Source organism: Phoxinus phoxinus, assembly GCF_949152265.1.
Source record: "Phoxinus phoxinus genome assembly, chromosome: 22".
NCBI classification, from domain to species: domain Eukaryota; kingdom Metazoa; phylum Chordata; class Actinopteri; order Cypriniformes; family Leuciscidae; genus Phoxinus; species Phoxinus phoxinus.
This window is the reverse complement of record NC_136897.1, coordinates 7,041,381-7,064,880: the sequence shown is the minus strand read 5'-3', so window position 1 is coordinate 7,064,880 and position 23,500 is coordinate 7,041,381. Positions and strand designations below refer to the sequence as shown.

General features: G+C 39.8%; 1 protein-coding gene across 1 annotated transcript in view; it reads right to left on the bottom strand.

The window, feature by feature from the left end:
• The window catches only part of arid3a (AT-rich interactive domain 3A), a 33,707-nt gene extending 16,256 nt beyond the window's left edge, over positions 1-17,451 (bottom strand). The window contains exons 1-3 of the mRNA XM_079597720.1: positions 16,914-17,451; positions 6,743-7,242; positions 4,420-4,702 (exon numbers count right to left, since the gene is read on the bottom strand). Coding sequence (XP_079453846.1) covers positions 4,420-4,702; positions 6,743-7,053 — 594 coding nt within the window. The 5' untranslated portion in view covers positions 7,054-7,242; positions 16,914-17,451. The remainder of the gene's footprint in view (positions 1-4,419; positions 4,703-6,742; positions 7,243-16,913) is intronic.
• Positions 17,452-23,500: the final 6,049 nt, after the last annotated feature.

The window sequence follows — 23,500 nt, the reverse complement described above, 5'->3', positions numbered from 1 at the left end:
TCATTGGGAGCAGTATGCTAGCTGGAGTATGCTAGCTGGAGCCGTTTACCTCTAGTCTTTGTGCTAAGCTAGGCTAGCGGTGGGTGCGTTAGAGTTACGGTACGCACAGAGATGAAAAGGGTATGGACTTATCTAACTCTGGGGGATACGGTGAATAAGCTAAAGTCTCAAAAAGTCGGCGTGTTCCTTTAATGGCTCTCCCCCCTCCCTTCAATTTGCAGTGAGCAAATCAATGTTTAATGTTAAAACCACTAAATGGCAACTGCCTGTAGAGGGTGTGATGAATTTTTAAAGAGCTCTTTTCTTTACTGTCCATCTGGGCTCCATTTGCCCTGCTGTTCACGTTTACAGCGACATCAAAGTATACTTCTCCTTTTCTCAGGAAGTTTGTGCAAGAGGAAGTGTAACATTTTATAGAGCTACAAAATAAGAAATATTTTACCTTCATATATGATATCATGGTGGTCTCTTATTATAGAATAATAATGTATCCAGTTTATGGCAACGTAAACTAAAAGTAAATCCTCAAATACAGTTGTGTGGGAAAGCCAGTTATCACCTTAAACCACAGAAAAACTAAATTAACCAGATACAGTGTTATAGTATTATGAATGAAATGCATCATCATTTACTCACCCACATTTAATTCCAAACATGTGTGACTTACCTCTGTTGAACATAGAATAAGATATTTTGAGAAATACCGGTATCTAAGTGCTTTTTTTTGTCCATACAACAAGTGAATGATATCGAAAACATTCTTCAAAAGGTTTGGAATGGCATAATGGTGAGTAAGTGACAGAATTTATTTATGGGTGAAAATTACAGTTCAATCTCTTCAGCATGACTGATACCAACATGCACTTATACATACATATCATGTGAATCACACATTTGACATTAGTTAATGCAACTACTAAAGTAACAGATATTACGCATTTCACTTACATTTAAATTTAAACACATTTCAGAATAAAAAAAAATTATGTTAAGTGGCAATCACAAAATCAGTGACACTTCTTTGAAATCTGATAAACTGTAGACGGTTTAGGGTTGCCAAGTACTGTAGCAACTTGCCACAATAATGTAGAATGCACAGTCACAGGCATTCAAATGAAAAACGTCTTCAGCCATGTCGACCATCAGAATTTAGCTTCAGAACGGTTTGTTTTAAAAACATAGCCTATATACAGTGCATTGCAAATGCAGTTCAAGTAATACAAATGGCTACATCCTGAAAAGGCTAAAAGCAATATTAAATAAATATTTGGCACTGTGAGCTCAGTTATCAGGAAGAGGAAGTTGCATAAAACCACCTAGACAGTGGGTACATATAGATATACACTCCTATATGACTTCTGTTCAGAGGATGATTTAGTTCAAAAGAAAAGTCTCTTGGAGGTTTAGATGAAACCGTGAGCACCTGGCAGCACCAAGAGGAACATTTGCATAGGGTCAACATCAGCCGCAACAAACTTTTAAGATCCAGCATGTGACTACATCTTATTTACAAGAGGATTAATTTAACTTTACAATATACAAAAGGAAAATAAAACAGGCAAATCACAGTAATCCCAATGAATTTAAACCACAATCTTGGCCGGCAGCAAGCAACAGCAATAAAGCAATCATCAGTGTGTAAATGATTAAAACATGCCATTTTTGATACCAGCAAATAAATCAGTTTTTTTATTCAAGTCACTTAATGGCAGGCACAGATAGTTATGCTAGAGACTTTGGCAGCATGCCTTAAAACACGATTAATTAATATCTGTATCAAACATAATCGGAAACACAGAAGCTTTGTATTTATTTTGGCCGTGTCCCAGCTGGTTCATGAGAGGGACCAGCTGTCAGCCTTTGACATGCTCGGTGTAAAGCCAGAGGACAGGTTTACTTGTTGCTTGATGTGAGTTTTTACTGTGAGTAATAGGTTTTATTTGTTAAAGTGTGCCAGAGTTCAGTTTGGAAAGGTTCCAGCTGTGACGGCCGATAAAGACACTGGCGGATTTTTTTTTCTTTTCTGACAGGGTCCAGATTATCACTTTCCCTCAGGCACATTCCTCACTGCCCCCACCCACATGCCCAAAATAAACCACAGGCCTTAACCCTTTCCACAGATGATCTCTCTCTTTCTCAAACACTACAGTTTCCAAACAAGTTAGTGTAAGGCAACAGGCAAGTATGTATAAAACCATTTGCGTGTTGTTGTAACTGGGTGTATCATCCAGTTTCAGCATTCTCAAATTCAGAATGGGGGCGGGGGAGTAAAGTATACATTATAAAACCATTCAAATGCCACCCAATCATTGTGTAACATCTCAACGTACAAAGAGTCCTGCTCGTCTTGATTACGCAACTGCCCACAATATTCACTGCCCACGGTTTCTGGCAACGACTTGATATGAAGATCAAGCTTCGAACTGAATGCTAAAACCCAGATAGCATTTCTGTCACCCGCCAACTAACAGTTGTAAACACCTGCAAACGCTTCACTCAGCACATCACATGGCCAGCATACACAAATCACATGACCTTGTTCTCAAGTAGGGTACAAAATGTCCAAATCAAACATGAGCATTAAAAAAAAAAAACCCTGCACTGCTCCTTAACCGGAAATCTGTGTTTAAAAATTCCCTTAAGAAGGGTACAAACAGTCACAGCCCTTTTGGAGCAAATTATGAGTGTATAAAACAGTCATAATGGGAAAGCATTATTGCTACGGCTTGGTACATATTCTCAATAGAGCTACTGCATGACGCCTTTCAGTTTCATAAATCAGGCATAAAACCATGAACATATATGACAGCTGTTTAAAAGACAGTCAGCAAAAAGGAAATCACAATAAATAATAATCAAATTAACCTTCGTTTTTTTTATTATTTAATTTTTTTATTAGATAGTATAGAGGAGAGTGGACAGGAAGCAAAGTGGGCCAGGATAAAAAAAGATTGGCTACTATGACTTAAAAGGATAGTTCACCCAAAAGTGAAAATTCTGTCATTGATTACTCGCCCTCATGTCAACGCTGTTGTGTGAATGTGAGATTAATTATTTTGTAAATAAAGTGGTAAATTATGGCGGGTTTTGCAAACAAAACACTCGCATTGCTTCATAAAACTGAGGTTAAACCACTGGAGTCACATGGATTATTTTTATGATGTCTTTACTACATTTCTGGGGCTTGAAAGTGGTTGTTGCGTAGGCTCAATGTAGGGACAGAAATCTCTTAGATGAATGTAGTAATTAATAATAATTTTTTTTTTTGGGGTGAACTAATAACCCTTCAATTGAGAAATTTTTTCAATAAAAGACAATATCTCCAATCTGATCGCAAATATACCAGGGACGGCTTAGCATGATTTAAAAACACTATAAAATGGTTTCAAGACCATTTTTAATATGGCTTGCAGTGTGTAACATGTGGCTGACTAATAGGAGTCATTGTCATTGACAGCTGCTCCAGATGAAGGCGCTTTATTGGCTTAAATCACAGAAGTTCTGTTACACAGAAGAGTAACAGAACTTTTCTTGTTTGTAGGAACTAATTTAAAGGGCGAGTCCTTCAACGTTCAAAGTTCATTTTGACAAACCACAAATATGATGTGTGAGATTCTGCAATGATCCAGCGTTTGCCTTTATGTTCTGAGATAATCAGTAATTATGTCTTGAACCTACTTCATTTTTAGGTCACAATTTGACATCATAAGCCACAGCCTGCACTTACGGGCTAAACCACAGCTAATCTATGTGACAGATATTGTGTGTGACTCTTTGATACATGGTTCAGGTTTAACAAATGGAAATAACAAAAGCATGTAATAAAATAACTTTCAACAAAGTGGCTTTTTGAGAGAATGAATATCAGTAGCTACAGTCTGAATGATCTTGTAATCTAGTTTGCGATTAGTTTTACTTTTTAGCATGTAAAAAGCACACAAACATGATTAAAAATGCAAGTATTTGTGCGTGAAGGTCATATTTACTCAATGTCTCTGGCTGTATATTGCTTAGTTCAGGAGTTCTGGTTTCATAACTCCCAAAATCTCACACTCAGCATAAAACTTTGCAGCTTCAGTGAGGTCTTTTGGATAAATTAGTCACTTTATTTCCTCAAGGACTGTACCCTGTCGTTGCTTGCAAATATTTATTTGATAAACTGTTTTACTTTAACAAACTTCCCTGAAGAAGATCATAACATTGGTATTTCAAAGCATGTTTTCAACATATGTTTCCATTTCAGATCAATATTTGCACATTATGACAGTGACAACAAATAATATTATTTACACTACATTTATCCTACACACCTGTAACCGTCCAGGTGTGAGAGGAGTGTTTATTCAGTTTGCATTTCCTCTAGACTAATATCATTGTGGCAAGACCTGTTTCAGGTAAAATATACACAACAGTACCCACCTGTCTGAACTGCTCTTCATAGGTCCAGTCTGCGTGGTCCTGCCCATGGAGTGGCCCATGGGATGAATGAGCGGAATGAGTCAATGCTCGCGGTTCGGTTTCAGAAGCAGGCCGAGCCTTTAGCAGCTGGGAGTGAGGGTGTAAATGGCGGTGGGGTAAGAGGAGGATGCCTCTGCCTGGGGTGACGGCCTCACGGCCCGACGGCAGCCCTTCGTCACCTAGATCGTCATCATAGTCTTCCTCCATCTCACCCTCAAAGTCATCTTCATCCCATTTCTGTTTTCTGAAACACATTAGATGGTGAAATGTTAAAGAGGCAACACATGAGAGGCGATTATAAATTCAGGCAACTCATTTTAATGAAACATTGCTATGGGTTCAATGTTCTCCAAATGCACTACCGGTACATCAAAATTTCTGTGAGAAAATAATTGACAGAGAGCTACATATTAAATAGGTGCAAAGTAGATTTGTACATTGTCTGAAGATATGAGGGATGTTTGTCCAATTTCTATTTAGCTGGGTTTCCCCCCCCCCCTAGATTTTTGACATTTCTGACTCAAAATTTTTTTTATGAATAGATAAAACACATAGGGCCCTATTTTAACGATCTGAAACGCAAGTGTCAAAGCACAAGTAACTTTGTGGGCGGATCCCGGCACTGTTGCTATTTTCCCGGCGGGATAAATGACTCTTGCGCCTGGCGCAAATCTAAAAGGGGTTGGTCTGAAGTAGCTTCATTATTCATAGGTGTGGTTTGGGCGTAACGTGAAATAAACCAATCAGAGCGTCCTCTCACATTCCCTTTAAGAGCCGGCGCGCTTGTTCCATGGCGGATCGCTATTATAACGGCGGATTTGCCAGCACACGCCAGGAGCAGTTCACAGCCGAGGAGACCGACGTTCTCGTCAGGGCCGTAAAACACAGAGAAGTGACATTGGGGAGGATGGGAGAAACCCACCCAAATCAGCTATGGTTAAACAGGCGTATAATTTGGGTAAATGTGTAGCCTAATCTAGATATTTAAAAAAAAAAATCTAGATAGATCTTTTTCATATCTTCACGGACACAACAATGATTTCCCTCGTGTGTTAATATTTTTCCTTGTAATAATGTATGATTTGCAAAAATTAAAACTGCTGCGTCTGTTTATAATTATTAGAGAATCAAAGTGGATGCGCGTTAACACGCTACATTATGGCAGAGCACGCGCCCTTAAAATACCATATCACTAACGCGCAACGCGCCACTGTCTTTAGACTGGGTTTTTCTTGGTCAGTTTTTCTTGGTCAGTGGCAGAATTGCTTTCTAAAACTGGAAAATAGCACCAGGGAAGTTTTGCGCCGGAACACGCCTCCTCTTTTCGCTGAACCGCCCCCGCGAGCGCAAGTTCATTCCCTAATTTACCGACGTGTGTCTGTGGAGGAAAAAGTCCGGTGTGCGCGGGTGCAAAATAGGAATGATACATGTGTCGGTGTACAAAGTCAATTGCGCTGGGTGCAAGATAGGGCCTATAGTTTGGATCGATTTTGTAAATGCAACATTTCACATGTGGTTAGAAATCCGACAGTTTTTTGCTCAGAATAGATTTAAAGTATTTTATTTCCCTCGACCCGAGAAACACTATCGGTCAAATGTTTGGAATAATTAAAGGTATAATGTTTTTGGAATATGTTTTTGAAGAAAGTCTCTTATACACACCAAGGCTGCATCTATTTGATTAAAAATACAGTAATATTGTGAAATATTATAACAATTCAATTTAAACAAGTTTTTTATTGTAATATATTTTCACATGCAAGTTATTCCTGTGATGCAAAGCTGAATGCAAAGTCTTTACTGTCACACATGATCCTTCAGAAATCACTTACCGGTAATTCTTTTTTTTTCTTCTTTAAAAATAAATAAATCCTACTTAATCCAAACTTTTGAATAGTAGTTTCCACAAAATATGAAGCAGCAGAAATGTTTTCAGCATTAATAAAAATAAGAAATGTTGCTTGAGCATCAAATCAGCATATTAGAATGATTTCTGAAGGATCATGTGACACTGAAGACTGGTGTAATGGTGCTGAAAATTCAGCTTTGCATCACAGGAATAAATTACATTAAAATAGTTATTTGAAATTGTAATAATTCACAATATTAATGTTTTACTACATTTTGATCAAATAAATACAGCCTGGTTGAGTATAAAATGTATATAAACAACATAAAAAAATGACATTATTATTAAACTTTTGATTGGTAGGTATGTAAACAACCAGCTCAAGCAGCAGCCAAAGACTCACTTGCATTCATTTGCATGTGACTGCCCACTTACATCTGCTCTTCCTCCTCAGACCCCATCATATCTTTGTATTGCTCGTCCACTTCCTCTTCATCTTCCTCTTCATCATCTACATCTCCTCCACTGCTGTGTTCAGACATGGGGCTGTCGGCCCTCTGAAGTCCAGCTGCTACAGCGCGCATCGCTGCTAGCGCCGCCATCTGCGCCTGCTCTGTGTCAGAGGCAGAGATTGCTTTAAGCTCCTCCCCCATGGGGGCGGGGCTGCGTGATTGCCCCGCCTGCTCCATCAGCAGTTTGGCTCTCTGCTGTCTGTGCAGGTTCTCCATCACCGCCTGCAGCTTCATTGCCTGAGAAACAGGACAAGCTGGGATTCTGGCCCCTTCACTTCCCCCCACACCCGAAAACAGACGGAACCACTTTTTATAACTTGATCCAGAGGCAGGGCTTCAGAAAACAGGAAGTGTTGGTCTTCTACTCGACAGACACCTGCAGACAGCTAAGGGGAAGATGATCCCCCACACACAGGGGCCTACCTGAGAGAGAAATAAACAGAAAAATATATATATTTAAAAAACTTTTTTTAGCCTTTTGACAATTTTTGATATATAACAATATTCATGTCTTTGCTCTGGGAAAAACGGCACGGCACATGTCAAGTCAAGTCAAGTCAAGAATATTTGTATAGCGCTTTTCACAATACAGATTGTATCAAAGCAGCTTCACAGTATTAAATTAAAATAATATTAAATGTCCATGTTTGGTAATGCTAATCAATAGTATTATTGATTGATTGATTGATTTTTCACATATTTTTATTAATTAATTTGATAAGTGGAACAATGCACAATGCAGCATATTCAAAGACTTCTGAAGCCACACATCAGCTAGTCTTATACACTAGATTTTCATATTCATTCAAGTAGTAAGAAGTAATGACATATGATATTAGCCTGGCTCCGCCCTCCTACATACTTCCGCTCAATTTAAATTTTCCTTCAGTACTACGTCTGGGTTTGTGGTATATTTGCGGGTGTTCTCCAGTCAATTTTTTACCGGTCCAATCAGTGTCTCAACGGTGAGGTTGAGGTCGAGGTTATCATGAGGTTGAGGTTATGCGCTAGTTTGAGTCGTCATACGTCACGAGTCACGACCAAACGTTAACGATTGGTTATGGCAGATTCAGAGTGACTCTGGGCAGATCCAATAGTTTTAAACTTCAACTGATTACCCGCCTTCAAGGAAGTTAATGCTTGTCAATGGAGAGAGGCCAGACTCTCTGTACAAATGAAATGTACGAGAGTCTGGTGGAACCAGGCGAATATGATAATGAAGTAAATTTTGATCATCCTTTTTGAATCCTCAGTTCTCATTCACTGAAGATTAAAAAATAAACAACTTCTGTGTTCCACTGAAGAATAAAAGTAATATTTAAACAATACGAGAATGTGTAAATGATTCCTGTAGTGTAAGAATACAAACACAGTAAAAATTACACATTCTTCTCACTGTTTTTTAATAACACGGACTATAACTGCAAAAATATCACTAACATTTATTAATAGTAATTAAGAGCAATATTTAAAACTTTTTACATGAAAAACTGCACACTCATTTCAGTAAATATTTTTGAGTGATTACACAAAAACAAATAGTTGAATCAGAATTTTGAACTGATACAATGACCATGGTGCATTTGAAGTGGAAATCAAATAAACTTACCAAGTCTAACAGTGTAACAACTGTAAATCAGAAATACCGTCTTCAGACTTTTACTCACAGGACATGACACAAGAAGGGACTATGAAACACACAGTCTATTCACAATCATTTTCAGTCTAATTTATCTTGTTCTATAAGGAAATCATCTTTCTCCTCACATTTGCATTTCACTATTTGTCATCAATCATAACCACACCTTAGTCGATTCGCTGTACTTCATAAAAAAATCCTCATGACAGTGTCAACATGCCATGTGATGCTTCGTTGATTGTATTGGGAGTGTTCGAGTTGTCACGTTACGGTCCTCTCTGTGCAAAAGGGGAGTATGACATCAACTTAGTCCCTTGATGCTGGACGTTAAATTTAAAATGCGTCTAAAATGTTGCTTACTCCATTCATTTTATATACCCTCAAACTTTGTTTCTCAAAACATCTCAAATCCTTTTTCTTTTGTCTTGACCATATTGAGGGTCACGCAAGCAGGTTTGAGCTTATGCAAGAACCAATGAAGTTTGTTCTTGTACGTCAAACAAGTACGATTGAGCTACTGTTGACCATTGTTTATATGTGAATAAAAGCCTAAATTAATTCGGTCCCGTCCTTCGGATGAGACGTTAAACCGAGGTCCTGACTCTCTGTGGTCATTAAAAATCCCATGGCATTTCTCGTAAAGAGTAGGGGTGTAACCCCGGTGTCTTGGCCACATTCCACCCAATGGCCCTTACCAATCATGTCCTCCTAATAATCCCCATCCACTGAATTGGCTCTATCACTCTCTCTCCTCTCTCCACCTGTATCTGGTGTGTGGTGAGCGCACTGGCGCCGTTGTACTGTGGCTGCCGTCGCATCATCCAAGTGGATGCTTGTGTGGTGGTGGTTGAGGAGAGATTCCCTGATATGATTGTAAAGCGCTTTGGGTGTACAGTAGTACATATGAAAGCGCCATAAAAATGCCTCATTCATTCATCATGTCTCTGCATTTAGTTAAACCGCTAAATTTATAAAAAAAAAATAACATTTTATTATGCATTTATGAACTTATACTTTCAATGGAGGGACAGAAATCGCTGGTCTTGAAGGTTTCATTAAAATGTCTGTGTTTTGAAGATGAATGAAAGTCTAATGGAGTTTGGAACAACACAAGGGTGAGTAATTGATGAAAGTTTTTTATATTTGGGTGAACTATTCCTTTAACTTATTTTCATGATTAAGAAAAAACGAATCAGGCACCCTTAAAAAAATGTAGTAAAGGGGAGAGAATTCAGATAGACAGGATTTTTAATGACTCTGGGAGTTTATGGGTTAACCCACAGAAATGGATGTTGGGTGCTGGCGATTGTGAAGTCTGAGCAAACAGTGGAGATAAAGGCAGCACTAAGGGTCTAATTCCACACTGATAATGAGTGTCAAGTTGGCCAACATCCAGATTCACCATAGGGGTCTGAAATCCATGCATTTACACCATACATTCAATATGATATCATATTCTAGTCAGCCAGGAGTAAGAAATAGATAAGTCATGATGAAGATGGACAGAGAATAATGATTATTGGTTTTTCTTTTAGGCATGTAACAGAGTAAAAAGTTCTTCAAACAGATTAAGACAAATGAGTTTAAAAGGTTGACACTTTAATATCTCTAGGCTAATACCTGCATAGACTAACTCAGTCTGTTCTACACGTGCATTGCAAAGTAATGGAAATGAAACTGAGATGTTCTGGTCTGGTGACATTCTTTACTCTAGCATTGAGATCTCAGGATTATTAAAAACATCAGGTCAGTTTTGGAGAAGCCACATTAAAACTGCCGCTTGTCAAGCTAAAAGTTGATCAAAATATGAAATGGATTCCATTTCCTTTCTTAATAAAATGTAATACGTTTTCCTCTGAAACGAATTTCCTTGTTTGTTGATGTCCCTTAAACAATAACCAAATAACTTACCATTTTAACAAACTAGGCTACCCATCTAGGTTTAATATGAATATGTATCAATTTGGTTCTTAAGAAACAGAACACAAAAACCAACACTACGTAATTTCACAGTGTCAACATTTAAAATTTCTCATGTGTACTGAGAACGAGGCACCTGTTAATCACACAAATCAAACTGGTTATGACAGATCAGACGTCGCACTGCGGTAAATGAGGAAAAGCACACACAAATCTCTGTGCTTTCTAAATGCCTATAGTGGAATCTTTAAAGGGATTTTTTGTGTGCATCATCATAGATCATTAAATGATTCCCAATGGGTCAAGCTCAATATTCAAGTAGATAGGACATTTATTGACAGAGATGAAAATCTTTGGTTGTTTTATGATTTACTAGACCTAATCTTACAAATAGTTTATTCAGACAACTATTCTCATTTTTTAAATGTGGCTTGCCTATCAACATATACGCTCAGGTGACAATAGCTAATTTTGGCTGATAACTTGTACCGGTTCCAAAATCTACCAACACCACTGTCAAAGGATAATACACTTTCAAAATAAATTTTCTGCAGTGGTTGATCGATAGGGTTCTCTTTTAAATTACTGATGATGCAAACAAAACTAGACTGCAGGGTGACCAATATAATGGCAAAATATATGGCATTATTATAAAAACTGACATGCGCACACATCTATGCTGTAACAAGGGAACATTATTTATACAATATAAAGTTGGAAACGTAATTCACTGCAACATAAAATAGAAACTGACTGTGGATTCATTTGATATATGGGAGAGTAAACATTTCAGTTAATCAAACATGTGGATGTGACTACCTAAAAATACAAAATCGTCTAGATTTATTAATTAATGAACAAATTAGTATTTAAACCCCAACAACCCATTTATCTAAAACCCTAAAATGTTCTAAATATTTACATAAAATTATGGGGTTTCATAAATGGAAAGATGTAATTAAAGTGTGTGTTTTTTTTAGGTTGTGTTGGGCAATGGAAAAACCCTTTACATAAAATTACAGCAAGAGATCCTGGGCTTGAACCTCAAGCATCGGTTTTATGCCTCTTGAAATGGTATTTTCAATGTTTCAGGAAAGGTAAGCCAATCGTGTAACCTCGTTACCATCTCTTCAGCGGTTCCCATGACGATGGCGAGTGTAAGGGCTGTGGGCAAATCTGAGGGCGAAAGCGTGGGCCTCCATATACATGAGATTTCCTTCCTCAGAACAGTAAAAGAACAGAAGTGCACATGATTTCACATTCTTGGCCCTGTATTCTTAAGGATATTGTGCCATTGAGAAGACTTGACAACAGAAAATTCACAGAAAAACGAAGAGGAGAACAACTTTTTTCCTTATAAAATAAGGAAATGTTAGATACCAAAGCACTAGTACTCGTAAAAAAGTATTGGTTAAAAAAACATAAGTGAATATGAGTGAATATTATAAGCAATGGGCTAAAATTATGGGATCCAAAACTAAAGCAATAAATTGTCATGATGTTTAATAGTGAATGCGGATATTGTTGTCTAAAAAAAACGTTTTCAACACCTTTTACCAGTCTATGGTTGTAACGCATGAGGATACCGTTCTCAAAGACCCGCCTCCCTTAGTTACTGTCGCTATGTCCGACAAGCTACGCCGCTCTCACGCCACACCATGTTCTCACGCAGTGAACAATACATCGCAGAGCAGAGAGGACACTGACAACACGCTGACAGACAGTCACAGAACAGACCAGCTTACTTTTCGGTTACTTTTGTAATTAAACATATTAAACAAAGTCTCACCTTTCAAATTTGGTCATTTTTTAAAAGAAATTTAAACAATAAACCGTTTTGTGGCTCTTTAAACGTGTCGTGACAGAACACTAGAGCCTCAGTTAAAGCTGCTCGTATCTCTTCCTTCTAGTTAATTTATTAATTAACAAATAAACATGAATGAACATAAGAAGGAATGTTGTTTTAACCGCGGAAAGGCGTCAGTACACTCCGTTTTTCAAGTTCAAATCCTCCCATGTTAATCTACTAACTCTCCTGACTGCTTTGTCGGACAAAATGGCAGACGGCGAAGTATGATTGGTCAGATTACCTGTCAATCAAGCTCCCTGCGAAGGGTCAAATGAACAAAATTCGAAGGATACATGCTAATGTTGTAATGCATTTTATAAAACGGATAGTTCCGGTCCTTGATTCTGATTGGTTGAGCCGCGTTCGAAACCGTTGTAAATTAAGGAACAATAATGAGGAATAAATAATATTAGCCTACATTATTTTACAATTTATGTCAATTTGACTATGTATGAGCTCCAAGTGTAAAAACATAAATGTATAGCTAACATTTAATTAGAAGAGATGGTACAGACACACATTTCTCCAAAGGATTTTTGTTCTAATGCACTATTTTTTTAATAAATTCAAAAAGTTAATTTATTTAAAACAATAACATTTGTATATCTTATAATACAGATATATTAAAGTTATAAATGCGATTTATAAGATTTTTTTTTTTTTTTTTTTTTACAATATTAGATTAAAATAAAAAAACAAATCTATCATTCATTTATCATTAAAGTGTATCTCATTATATTACTATCATTCTTTTGCTAGCTGTGACTGAAATCACCGTACAACAACACTGCTTGGGTCTATGCATTTTGGTAAATTGTCATCTTTGCATTCCAGAATCTTCATGTGAATGCTGTTGTTGTTCTTTAACTCTTTATGACCCCCCCATCAATAACAGAGCTCAGAGAGAAAGACAGCTTTGTAGACAATAGCACAATACTGCCAATTTTCAACTTTTACTAGCAAACAAGCATTTGCATGTGCATGATTTAGTATTCAGGAGGAAGTGGGGGTAGGTTAGAACTGCCAATTTTCCATCAGTATTAGCCTGTAAAGTTCCTGCCTGCAAAGACCTGATGGAAATAAACTGGCAGAACGAGTCAGTTGGTAGTTTCATAAGGACTAGCTATGTTGTGAGTAGAGGGTATGCGTTTTGCTTTGTATTATATAACCTAAAAAATCCAGTCTTTTCAGTTAATGACAAAAGAGTCAGAATGATTAATGCTGTAAATCAGCAAATCCAGTCTGTTGATTTTGTTTGCGTGCAACTATGATGGCAAACTGCCAGCCTTAATACAGTAGAATTGTTTGTTAACCAAATTTGACAATGGCCCAAAACGCTGCAGACCACAGGTTCGAAGGATGCAATTTCTGTACAGAACGTCTCACCAAACATTGCTCCCGAGTTTCTCTGCAGAAAGAAAACCGAAGATCAGCTGGCTGGGATTCCCTTATGGCACACTCCCAAACAGTGAAATCATCACTTTTTTGGCAGGTGCTTGAGGTGAACAGCAGTGCACCACAGAAACGTTTTAATATGTGGCTTTTGGCAAAGGCACAGTTTGAACCCGAGCCAAGCCACTCAACTGAGTCCACACAACCTCCTCCCAACACTCAGAATGGTATTCAAAAGCAATTAACTGTCTTTTATAGGCACATCTAATAGATTTAAGGCAGTGTGCATGTGAATGCAGCACACAAAGTTCCAAACCGGGGGATTTGTAGCACACAAAGTATGTGACGCATATGACGCCAACTTGTTTTCTTACCTAACTGTTTGTTTGTATAGCATTTTTGTTTCAAGGGTGCTTTCTGTTTCACTTATGTAAAGTGTTGCCCAACAGCCCTGTGCTAAAATGGCACACCAAGACACGCATATGGATTAATCTAAAAACAGAGCAGTTCCTTCCTTGAGCTGCGACACTAGATATCTGATCCCTCTCAACACTACCTAGTAACACGCTAAGCTGAAACCAGTTTGGCCAGCTCAGAGCAGAGTTTGCTAACCTGCATCTAAGATGATGGCTGATATGGTTGCTTCATTTTGATCACAAGTGTGACAGGATGTAGGGCCTCATTCCTGTGTGTACCTCATCTTATCAGTTTAAACCCCACACCCAATTATTTCACACTACAACCAAAGGACTTACTAAACTGGACTTACAAAACATCACATATGCAGGTAACCAACACCCCGAGATACATAGAATATGTATGCAGTGCACACAATAGTGACTGATAAGATTTAGTATTTGTTGTACTTATAAACGCAACGCTGTAAGGTGTGATAAGGAATTAGAACAAAATATAGAATTGTATCATGAAATTTCCAACATGTCGTGCAAAACAGCGCCAAACGACTAACAAGTTCCTCTCCTGGTGCCGTCCCTTCTGTTTGTTTTACTGTCATCTTTATACAATATACCCTTATGTGTGTCATGCAAATATGCAGACAAATAGACTTTACGCTATTACAACGGTCTCTAATGTAGCTACAGGATGAGTTACGTTTGCTAGAATCACGTCGTCTGGCTGGCTGGCACAGTGAAAACTGAACCACATTATTAGAAATGCACAAGACATTCATCTTCATTGTGAACATCACTTCCCGTGAACAAGTTTGAGACAATACCATCTCTATAGCCTCAGCTAGTATATCACTGAACACCTTTAAAACCAATCCTCTCTCTCAAACCAATAAATTAGATTTTTAATAGTGCCTAAAAGCACCCGTCAGCAAGCATACAAACAGTATAAGTTATTCCAAAGGAAAACATTTTTTTATATATAGTTATAACATGTATAACAACATAATACATGTATAAAACATGTATAAAAACACCCCCTTTTCATATTGAAAAGTTTTCCAATTTGTCCAAAGATTGAAATGCAATGCCACAAACAACTGACTGTAACATGCACTTTCACTTCTGTTGCACTTTTGAGTGCCCAAATATTGGCAAGAATCCAACACTCACTTCTCATTTATCAGTCCAGAATCAAATTATGTGGTTTCATGGAGTCAACTAGTGTACTGATGTACAAGGAACTCTAGTCTTGTCCAAGATTAATTATAGAAATTGATATATAAAATGTAAACATTGAGCATTGATGAGTTAGTTTTTACAAATGACTATTGACTTAGATAAAATATATTCCCTCTACATCACCTGTATCAAGATTAGTATAAGTGGATAACGAATTTATATCTTTTTCAGCTGCTGTAGCAAATATATATAAAAAAAGTGCATGTATAGTTTCTGTACAGTGTGTGATGAATCCATGTGTAGTCTACACACACAAATGGGCTTTTCAGTTTATATGGAACAGACATTTAATTAAGGCTGAAGAAATATGCTCTATGCAGGTTTAAAGAGCTTATTAGAAATGGACAGAAAGAATTTAAATCAGTCTTCACCCACATTTCCAACAAGACTATTAAAAAAGGTTTGGTTTACTCTTGGGAGTAATATATATTTAGGGACCTAGAGCTTTGAGAGATGTTTATGCAATAAACAAACAAAACAAAAAACAATGAGGGACCTAAATCCATTAATTTATTGCATACTGATATATTCAAGTCATATCTCACCCCATACTATAAAAAGTGAACATATAGCCCAAGTAGGTTATATATGATCCAATATACGTTATATTTAATAAATAAGATATAAACAACAACTGGGCTGGTTCAATATTCTTTACATATATTACAGACTTTTTCTGATATGAAAGTTCTATTGATAAATGGCTAAAGTTGACGGGTCTCTAAAAACAGCAGCCAACTATTTTACTACTGTGTGCTCTAGCATTTTTTTTTTCATTTATTGTTGTTGCATAATTATTCAAACTTAAAGACAAATAATTCTGAAGTGAGCAAAGTGTAACATTTTATATTCAACATTAAGACAACCTTAAAAAACAAATTTAGAATGTAAAATGGAATAGAAGGGGATTAATATATTAATCATTGTTATTAGTTATTACTACAACAAAAAAATTGCAATGAATATTACAGTTTTTTCTAATTAGTCTAATTATTTTATTTATTATTGTGACTGTCAACTAAAGCAGAAATACGTATAAAGAATAATATATTAAATTATCAGGCACTTAAGAATTAACAATAGACAAATGTTTGTCTTGTATAATATTGTTCAGAGCATATCAACCAATCCTGTTTATAAAACTATTAACGTTAGTTCTGCCTTTAAAGGCACATTTTAATGAAACAACAAAAAAATCAATATACTACTTCCACATCCACAAGATCACAGATAATCGACTCAGAAAAAAAAATCATTAAACCATTACTTTCCTCATCAAAACTGCATCCAAGAAGTTATAAATAGTAAGAAATAATCTGGTGATTTACACTAATTTGCATGTATAAATCTCATGTCTTCTCTTGTCTGGTGGCAGTTACTGTAACTTAGGCTAACGTATGTGTTTGTTTCGTGTGTTTATTCTGATGGCAGTAACGTCACTATAACCATCTCTACTCTCATTACTATCAAACAAAAACACATCATCAGACGAGCTTTAAACAACAAAAGACAGAAAATAAAACTCATTAAACGTTATTTAGTGTGATTATTTGCCAGAGAGGTAGGCTAATGTATTTCCTATATAGCCAACACAAACAGGAAAATGTGGATGTGTGACGAGAGGAAAAAAGACTTCACTTACCAGTTTAACTTCCGTTTAGTTTTTTTCTTGGGAAGCGGAAGGAACATTCCTGATTTGCCCGTAAAAACAACACGATCGCGACGCTCTCTTAGTCAATATTTAATCACAGTGAACGAACATACGAGAGCGTATAGAAACAATATGGACTGTGCTCTTTCTAAATCACCTCACTCTTCCTCGTTTGATTTCGATATAGAGGTTAATTTGGCAGTAACAATATGTGCGTCTAATCTGAGGCGGTGCCCCGCGGTCGGAGAGTCAAACCATTGGTTGACAAACAGCAATCAGATGCAAATTCCAAACCTCTGAATCAATGGGGCTGCCTTCCCCCACTCTATAGGAAACATCTACAAATGACTCAACACTAAATGACCTTTGCGCCAAAGATTTGTTTGGCCCTGGTGAAGTGATATATTTGTGTTGATGTCCGAAACCCACTTAGAAAAGCAGAACATTTAAACCCCCGTCCGTCTTCCTCTGTGTGAGATGTATGTATACACACATATGTACGCTATATGGTGCTATCTAAACATTTGGCGACGTTCCCTGCCAGGGGCCCTTCCCTTTTATCGCAGACACCAATAATGTCTATCTGCTGCCGGAGTTCCCATGCAAACATAGCCTATACGCTGTATCCGCAATAATCCTTTATAAACAACTTACACGCGTGCTAAAAACCAAAATACTATTATGAACGAATGAAAAGCATAATTAATAGTTATGCATTAAGTATTCATAAACACTCAATATTTCTTATGTGTAATAATAATCATCTTAAAAAATGCAAACACAAGTCAGATAAAATACACATGTATATTTAATTTAGGGTATGCCTATTATCTGAAATGATCTGATCAAGTGATAGAAATGTCATGTGTATCAACTTCAAGTAGGCTACAGGCCAGCCATTTCTGAGAACTGATATATATGCACGTCTCAGATTAAAGTGCAGAAACTTTTGCACTGCACAGTATATTGTTTCCACCTACTGGACAGTACGAGTGTAGCATTTTCCGGACATTGGAGTCAATTCAATAAAGTGGGCTCCAAAAATATTTGGACACTTAACCAACCTAGATACACACACACACACACACACACACACGCACACGCACGCACACGCGCACACACACCGATCGACCGTGTGTGTGTGTGTGTACGGCGCGCGTACGTCTATCTATAGCTATCACAACTTGCGTGAAATAGACCCAGAGGCGCCGGATCGAATCCCGCTCGTCCATAACTATTAATATGAGGATTATGTTAATTAGACACATTTAAGTCCAGATTGTGTCATCTGTAGAAATTAAAACATGTATATCATTTTAGTCTAGTTGTTGTAGCAATGTAGGTAAACAATAAACGTCCAAACCCCTATTATATATTTTTTAATATAAAATATTATTTAAAATAATCCAACTATTAATTAATAACAGTAGGCCTAGTAGTAGCCTATTATTATTAATAATAATCAGGTACATAAATAACTTGAGGCACAACTAAACATAAATAAAATAAAAGCTTCTCATCTATTATTAGCCTATTATTTAAAATATATTATTAATAATAATATAATAATGATAGTAGCAATTTAGGTCAAAATAATAATGATAAGAGGAAGAAGAAAAAACACAGAAACGTCCAAACCCCTATTCTATATTTTTTATATAATCACAACAATTATTAATCGTGGTAGTATTATTAATAATAATCAGGTAGGCTACATAAATAACTTGAGGCACTACTAAACATAAATAAAATAAAAGCTTCTCATCTATTATTACCCGTATACCCGAATTGTCACAGTGTCTGGTTTATGTTCCTTGGGTCACCACTAGATGTCCTCCTTCCCCACGGTGTCCATCACACTATTGAACTACATTTCCCACGATCCTTGTCTTCTCATTACACTCAGCTGTCCCTTGTCACTAATCATTGCACTCAGCCAATTCCCCATTAGCATTGTCATTTCCCTGTGTATATAACCCTGTCTGTTTTAGTATGTGTCACGGAGTCCTTGTTAATGTCCCCACACTTCCGTTCCTGTTGTTGCCTGTACCTTGTTCTTGTCTTGTGTCTTCGGATTGCCTTTATGGATTTTGACCCTTGCCTGGACTGTTTTGTGAGTACGGATTACCCCTAATAAATACTGCGCTTGGATCTACCTTTTCCTGTGTGTGTTCGTGACAGAAGGACTCCGTCACTAAAGGATCCAGCAGTATGGGTTCCCGTATCCTTCCCCCCGCTATGAAGAGGGAGAAGAGACCGCAGAGGCGAGAACCGTCATCTGGGGAGTCAGAACTTCGGATGACGCTGTTTGAATGCTTCGCGCTGTGGGCTGGGACGACTGAGGAGACCATGGCGGTCGCTTCCACTGAGCCCTTTTCCGCTGGTTCCACAGAGGCCTGGTCAGCCAACACCATTTCCCAGAGAGGTTCTTTTGAGGGAATCCGTCTGGCCAGGTTTCGTGGAACCCGTGGAGGCCGCAGGGGAGGAGGTGGTCGAGATGGACCCCGATACCATTCCCCGCTTCGGCCACTCTTCGACTCTGGACCAGTGGTTTCCAGCCCAGAGCCTGCATCTCGCCATCGAAAACGGCGGAGGAGGAAGACTTCCTGCCTCCCCAATGGCCCGGAGGCCGTCCCCTCTGAGCAGCCCGCTGTCGTCCCGGAGGACTTCCCCTCTGAGCAGCCCGCTGTCGTCCCGGAGGACGTCCCCTCTGAGCAGCCCGCTGTCGTCCCGGAGAACGTCCCCTCTGAGCAGCCCGCTGTCGTCCCGGAGGACGTCCCCTCTGAGCAGCCCGCTGTCGTCCCGGAGGACGTCCCCTCTGAGCAGCCCGCTGTCGTCCCGGAGGACGTCCCCTCTGAGCAGCCCGCTGTCGTCCCGGAGGACGTCCCCTCTGAGCAGCCCGCTGTCGTCCCGGAGGACGTCCCCTCTGAGCAGCCCGCTGTCGTCCCGGAGGACGTCCCCTCTGAGCAGCCCGCTGTCGTCCCGGAGGCCGTCCCCTCCGAGCTGCCCGCTGTCGTCCCGGAGGCCGTCCCCTCCGACCAGCCCGCTTTCGTCCCGGAGGCCGTCCCCTCCGAGCAGCCCGCTGTCATCCCTGAGATTGTCTCGGAGCCGCCCACCATCAGTCCTGCCACGGCAAAGAAGGCGGTCTTCCTTTTTTATGCAGTAGCAGTACTGCGTGCTTGGAGGAGACACAGCACCCCTGCCGAGCCTGAGCTTCACGTCACGTCTGCCGAGCCTGAGCTTCACGTCACGTCTGCCGTTCCAGAGACTGTCCACGTCACGTCCGCCGTTCCAGAGACTGTCCACGTCACGTCTGCCGTTCCAGAGACTGTCCACGTCACGTCTGCCGTTCCAGAGACTGTCCACGTCACGTCTGCCGATGCAGAGACGGTTCCTATGCCGGAGGCTGTTCCCGTCAGTCCTGCCACGGCCAAGAGGGCAGTCTTCACCTTTTACATGGTTGCTGTCCTACGTGCCTGGGCTGCACACACCACCAAGATGGCAGCCTCCAGTCTGGTTGGAACCCCGGACACTGTGCTTCAGCCGGTGTCCGTGACTGTTCCTGAGCCGGTGGTGTCTGTTGCAGTTCCTGAGCCGGTGGTGTCTGTTGCAGTTCCTGAGCCGGTGGTGTCTGTTGCAGTTCCTGAGCCGGTGGTGTCTGTGACTGTTCCCGAGCCAGGGTCTGTCCCTGTCCCGCCTTGGTCTTCACCGCCGTGGCCGCCCGAGGGGTCTTCACCGCCGTGGCCGCCCGAGGGGTTTTCACCGCCGTGGCCGCCCGAGTGGTCTTCACCGCCCTGGCTGCCCGAGGGGTCGTCTCCGCCCTGGCCTCCAGATGGACTGTCGTCCCCGCCCTGGCCGCCCGATGGACTGTCTGCTTCGCCACGGCCGCCGGTTAAGTTGTCATCCCCTGTTCCTGTTCCCCTTCATGGTCCTGGCCCTCCATCCCTCCCCCTGATCCTCCACCATTCCACCTCCTGCCTGGACTCTTTGTTTGTTTTTTGTGGGTCTTGGAGCGTCTGGTAGCCGCTCCGTAGAGGGGGGGTTATGTCACAGTGTCTGGTTTATGTTCCTTGGGTCACCACTAGATGTCCTCCTTCCCCACGGTGTCCATCACACTATTGAACTACATTTCCCACGATCCTTGTCTTCTCATTACACTCAGCTGTCCCTTGTCACTAATCATTGCACTCAGCCAATTCCCCATTAGCATTGTCATTTCCCTGTGTATATAACCCTGTCTGTTTTAGTATGTGTCACGGAGTCCTTGTTAATGTCCCCACACTTCCGTTCCTGTTGTTGCCTGTACCTTGTTCTTGTCTTGTGTCTTCGGATTGCCTTTATGGATTTTGACCCTTGCCTGGACTGTTTTGTGAGTACGGATTACCCCTAATAAATACTGCGCTTGGATCTACCTTTTCCTGTGTGTGTTCGTGACACGAATATAAGACGAGGTTTTTGTCCTAAAAATAGGCTGAAAAATGGGGGGTCGTCTTATATTCGCGATATAGACAAAATCACGGGGGGAAAGGGAGAAAGAATAAATTCATATGAAATAGTGACTGAAACGCGACCCATTACGAAAAAAACAGCTTTCCCTTCCAAGATGTCAATCTGCACAAAATCCTGATAATCGAGCCGTCGTCTGATGATATCAAATAAACATAAGATAAAAACAATATATGTGCTGTGATTTCGGCTATACTTGCATGTAAAATTAGAGAAGCAACATAATATCTGTGTGTGTTTAACTGAATTAAAACGCTGCTCCTCTCTGCCGCGCGAGACGCAGAGCGAGCGAGAGAGAGAGAGAGAGAGAGAGAGAAGATGTTCTGGGAAAGGTGTTCTGCAGCATCATCAACGCAAGATTCGTTCACTTCCTCACAGAGCACAATGTCCTGAGCAAAAGTCAGATTATATTTTTACCAAATTTTAGAACATCAGATCACATCTTCACCCTACATACCCTGATCGATAAATACATCAACCAAAACAAAACTAAAATATTCGCTTGCTTTATAGATTTCCAGAAGGCCTTTGATTCGATTTGGCATGAAGGCCTTCTTTCTAAACTTCTAGAATCAAGTATTGGGGGCAAAACATACAACATTATAAAAACAATGTATTTTAAACAATCAATGTGCAGTTAAAATTGGCAATAAACAAACTGAGTTCTTCACTCAAGGGCGAGGTGTGAGACAGGGCTGCCCACTATCACCGACCCTCTTCAATATCTACATTAATGAATTGGCGAAACTCCTAGAGGAGTCAGCAGCTCCTGGCCTGACACTACATGACTCCACTATAAAGTTCCTCCTGTATGCAGATGATCTGGTCCTGCTGTCCTCAACAGAAGAGGGTCTACAGCAGAACCTGGACATCCTGCATCAGTTCTGTCAGACCTGGGCCCTGAACATTAACCCAACTAAAACTAAAGTACTAACGTTTCAGAAAAGACCCAGATGTCAGGGAAAGAGTCACAATTTCACCCTCGGTATGACCAAACTTGATCATACCACAAGCTACACATACCTCGGGCTGAAAATCAGTGCAAATGGAAACCTAAATTTGGCCGTGAATGAACTGAAAGAGAAAGCAAGAAGGGCCTTCTATGCCATCAAAAAATCTATCCAAATTGAAATACCAATCAGAATCTGGCTCAAAATATTCCAATCAGTTATAGAACCAATTGCATTATATGGCAGTGAAGTTTGGGGTCCTCTCCTAAATCACCAATTTGACAAATGGGACAAAAATCCGATAGAAACCCTGCATGCCGAGTTCTGTAAGAGTATCCTTAGAGTCCAGAGGAACACACCGAACAACGCATGCAGGGCAGAATTAGGCCAGTACCCTCTACTAATACACGTGGAGAAATGAGCCATCAAATTTTGGAAACATCTAAAAATGAGTGACCCGAACTCTTATCATTTTAAAGCCCTTAAAATCCATGAGATGAACAGTGAGAAGAGCCCCCTCCTTCAGCTGGTCCTGAGGCTCCACACACACACTAACACGACTCACAGTGATCAGCCTCAGGACACGGACACCCTCAGCCACACAATCCGGCCCAACCAAATTATAAAAGCACAACAGGAGAATTACCTGACCTATTGGACTGAAACAACAAAAAACAAAGTAAACTTGAATGTTATTTGACCCTAAATAGAGACTACACAACTGCTGAATACCTGAGTACAGTGAAAGACTGTAAACTCAGAAGAATGATGACGAGGTACAGACTGAGCAATCACACTTTGAGTGTAGAGACGGGCAGATACAGACTGGCTGCCCAGAGAGAGACGCATCTGCCCGCACTGTGACCAGGGAGAAGTGGAGACAGAGCAACACTTCCTCACCAGCTGTCCCAACTATGAGGACATTAGAGGGACTTTTTATACAACATTTTAAATACTTTACCCTAACTTCATTAAATTGAACAAAAAAACACAATTTCAGCATTTATTAGGAGAAAAAAGAGACTGTATCATACTAGCAGCAAGATACATTGATGCTTGTCACAAAAAGAGAGAGTTGACGACCAACCAGTGATGCGCTCACACACACACACACACACAAAC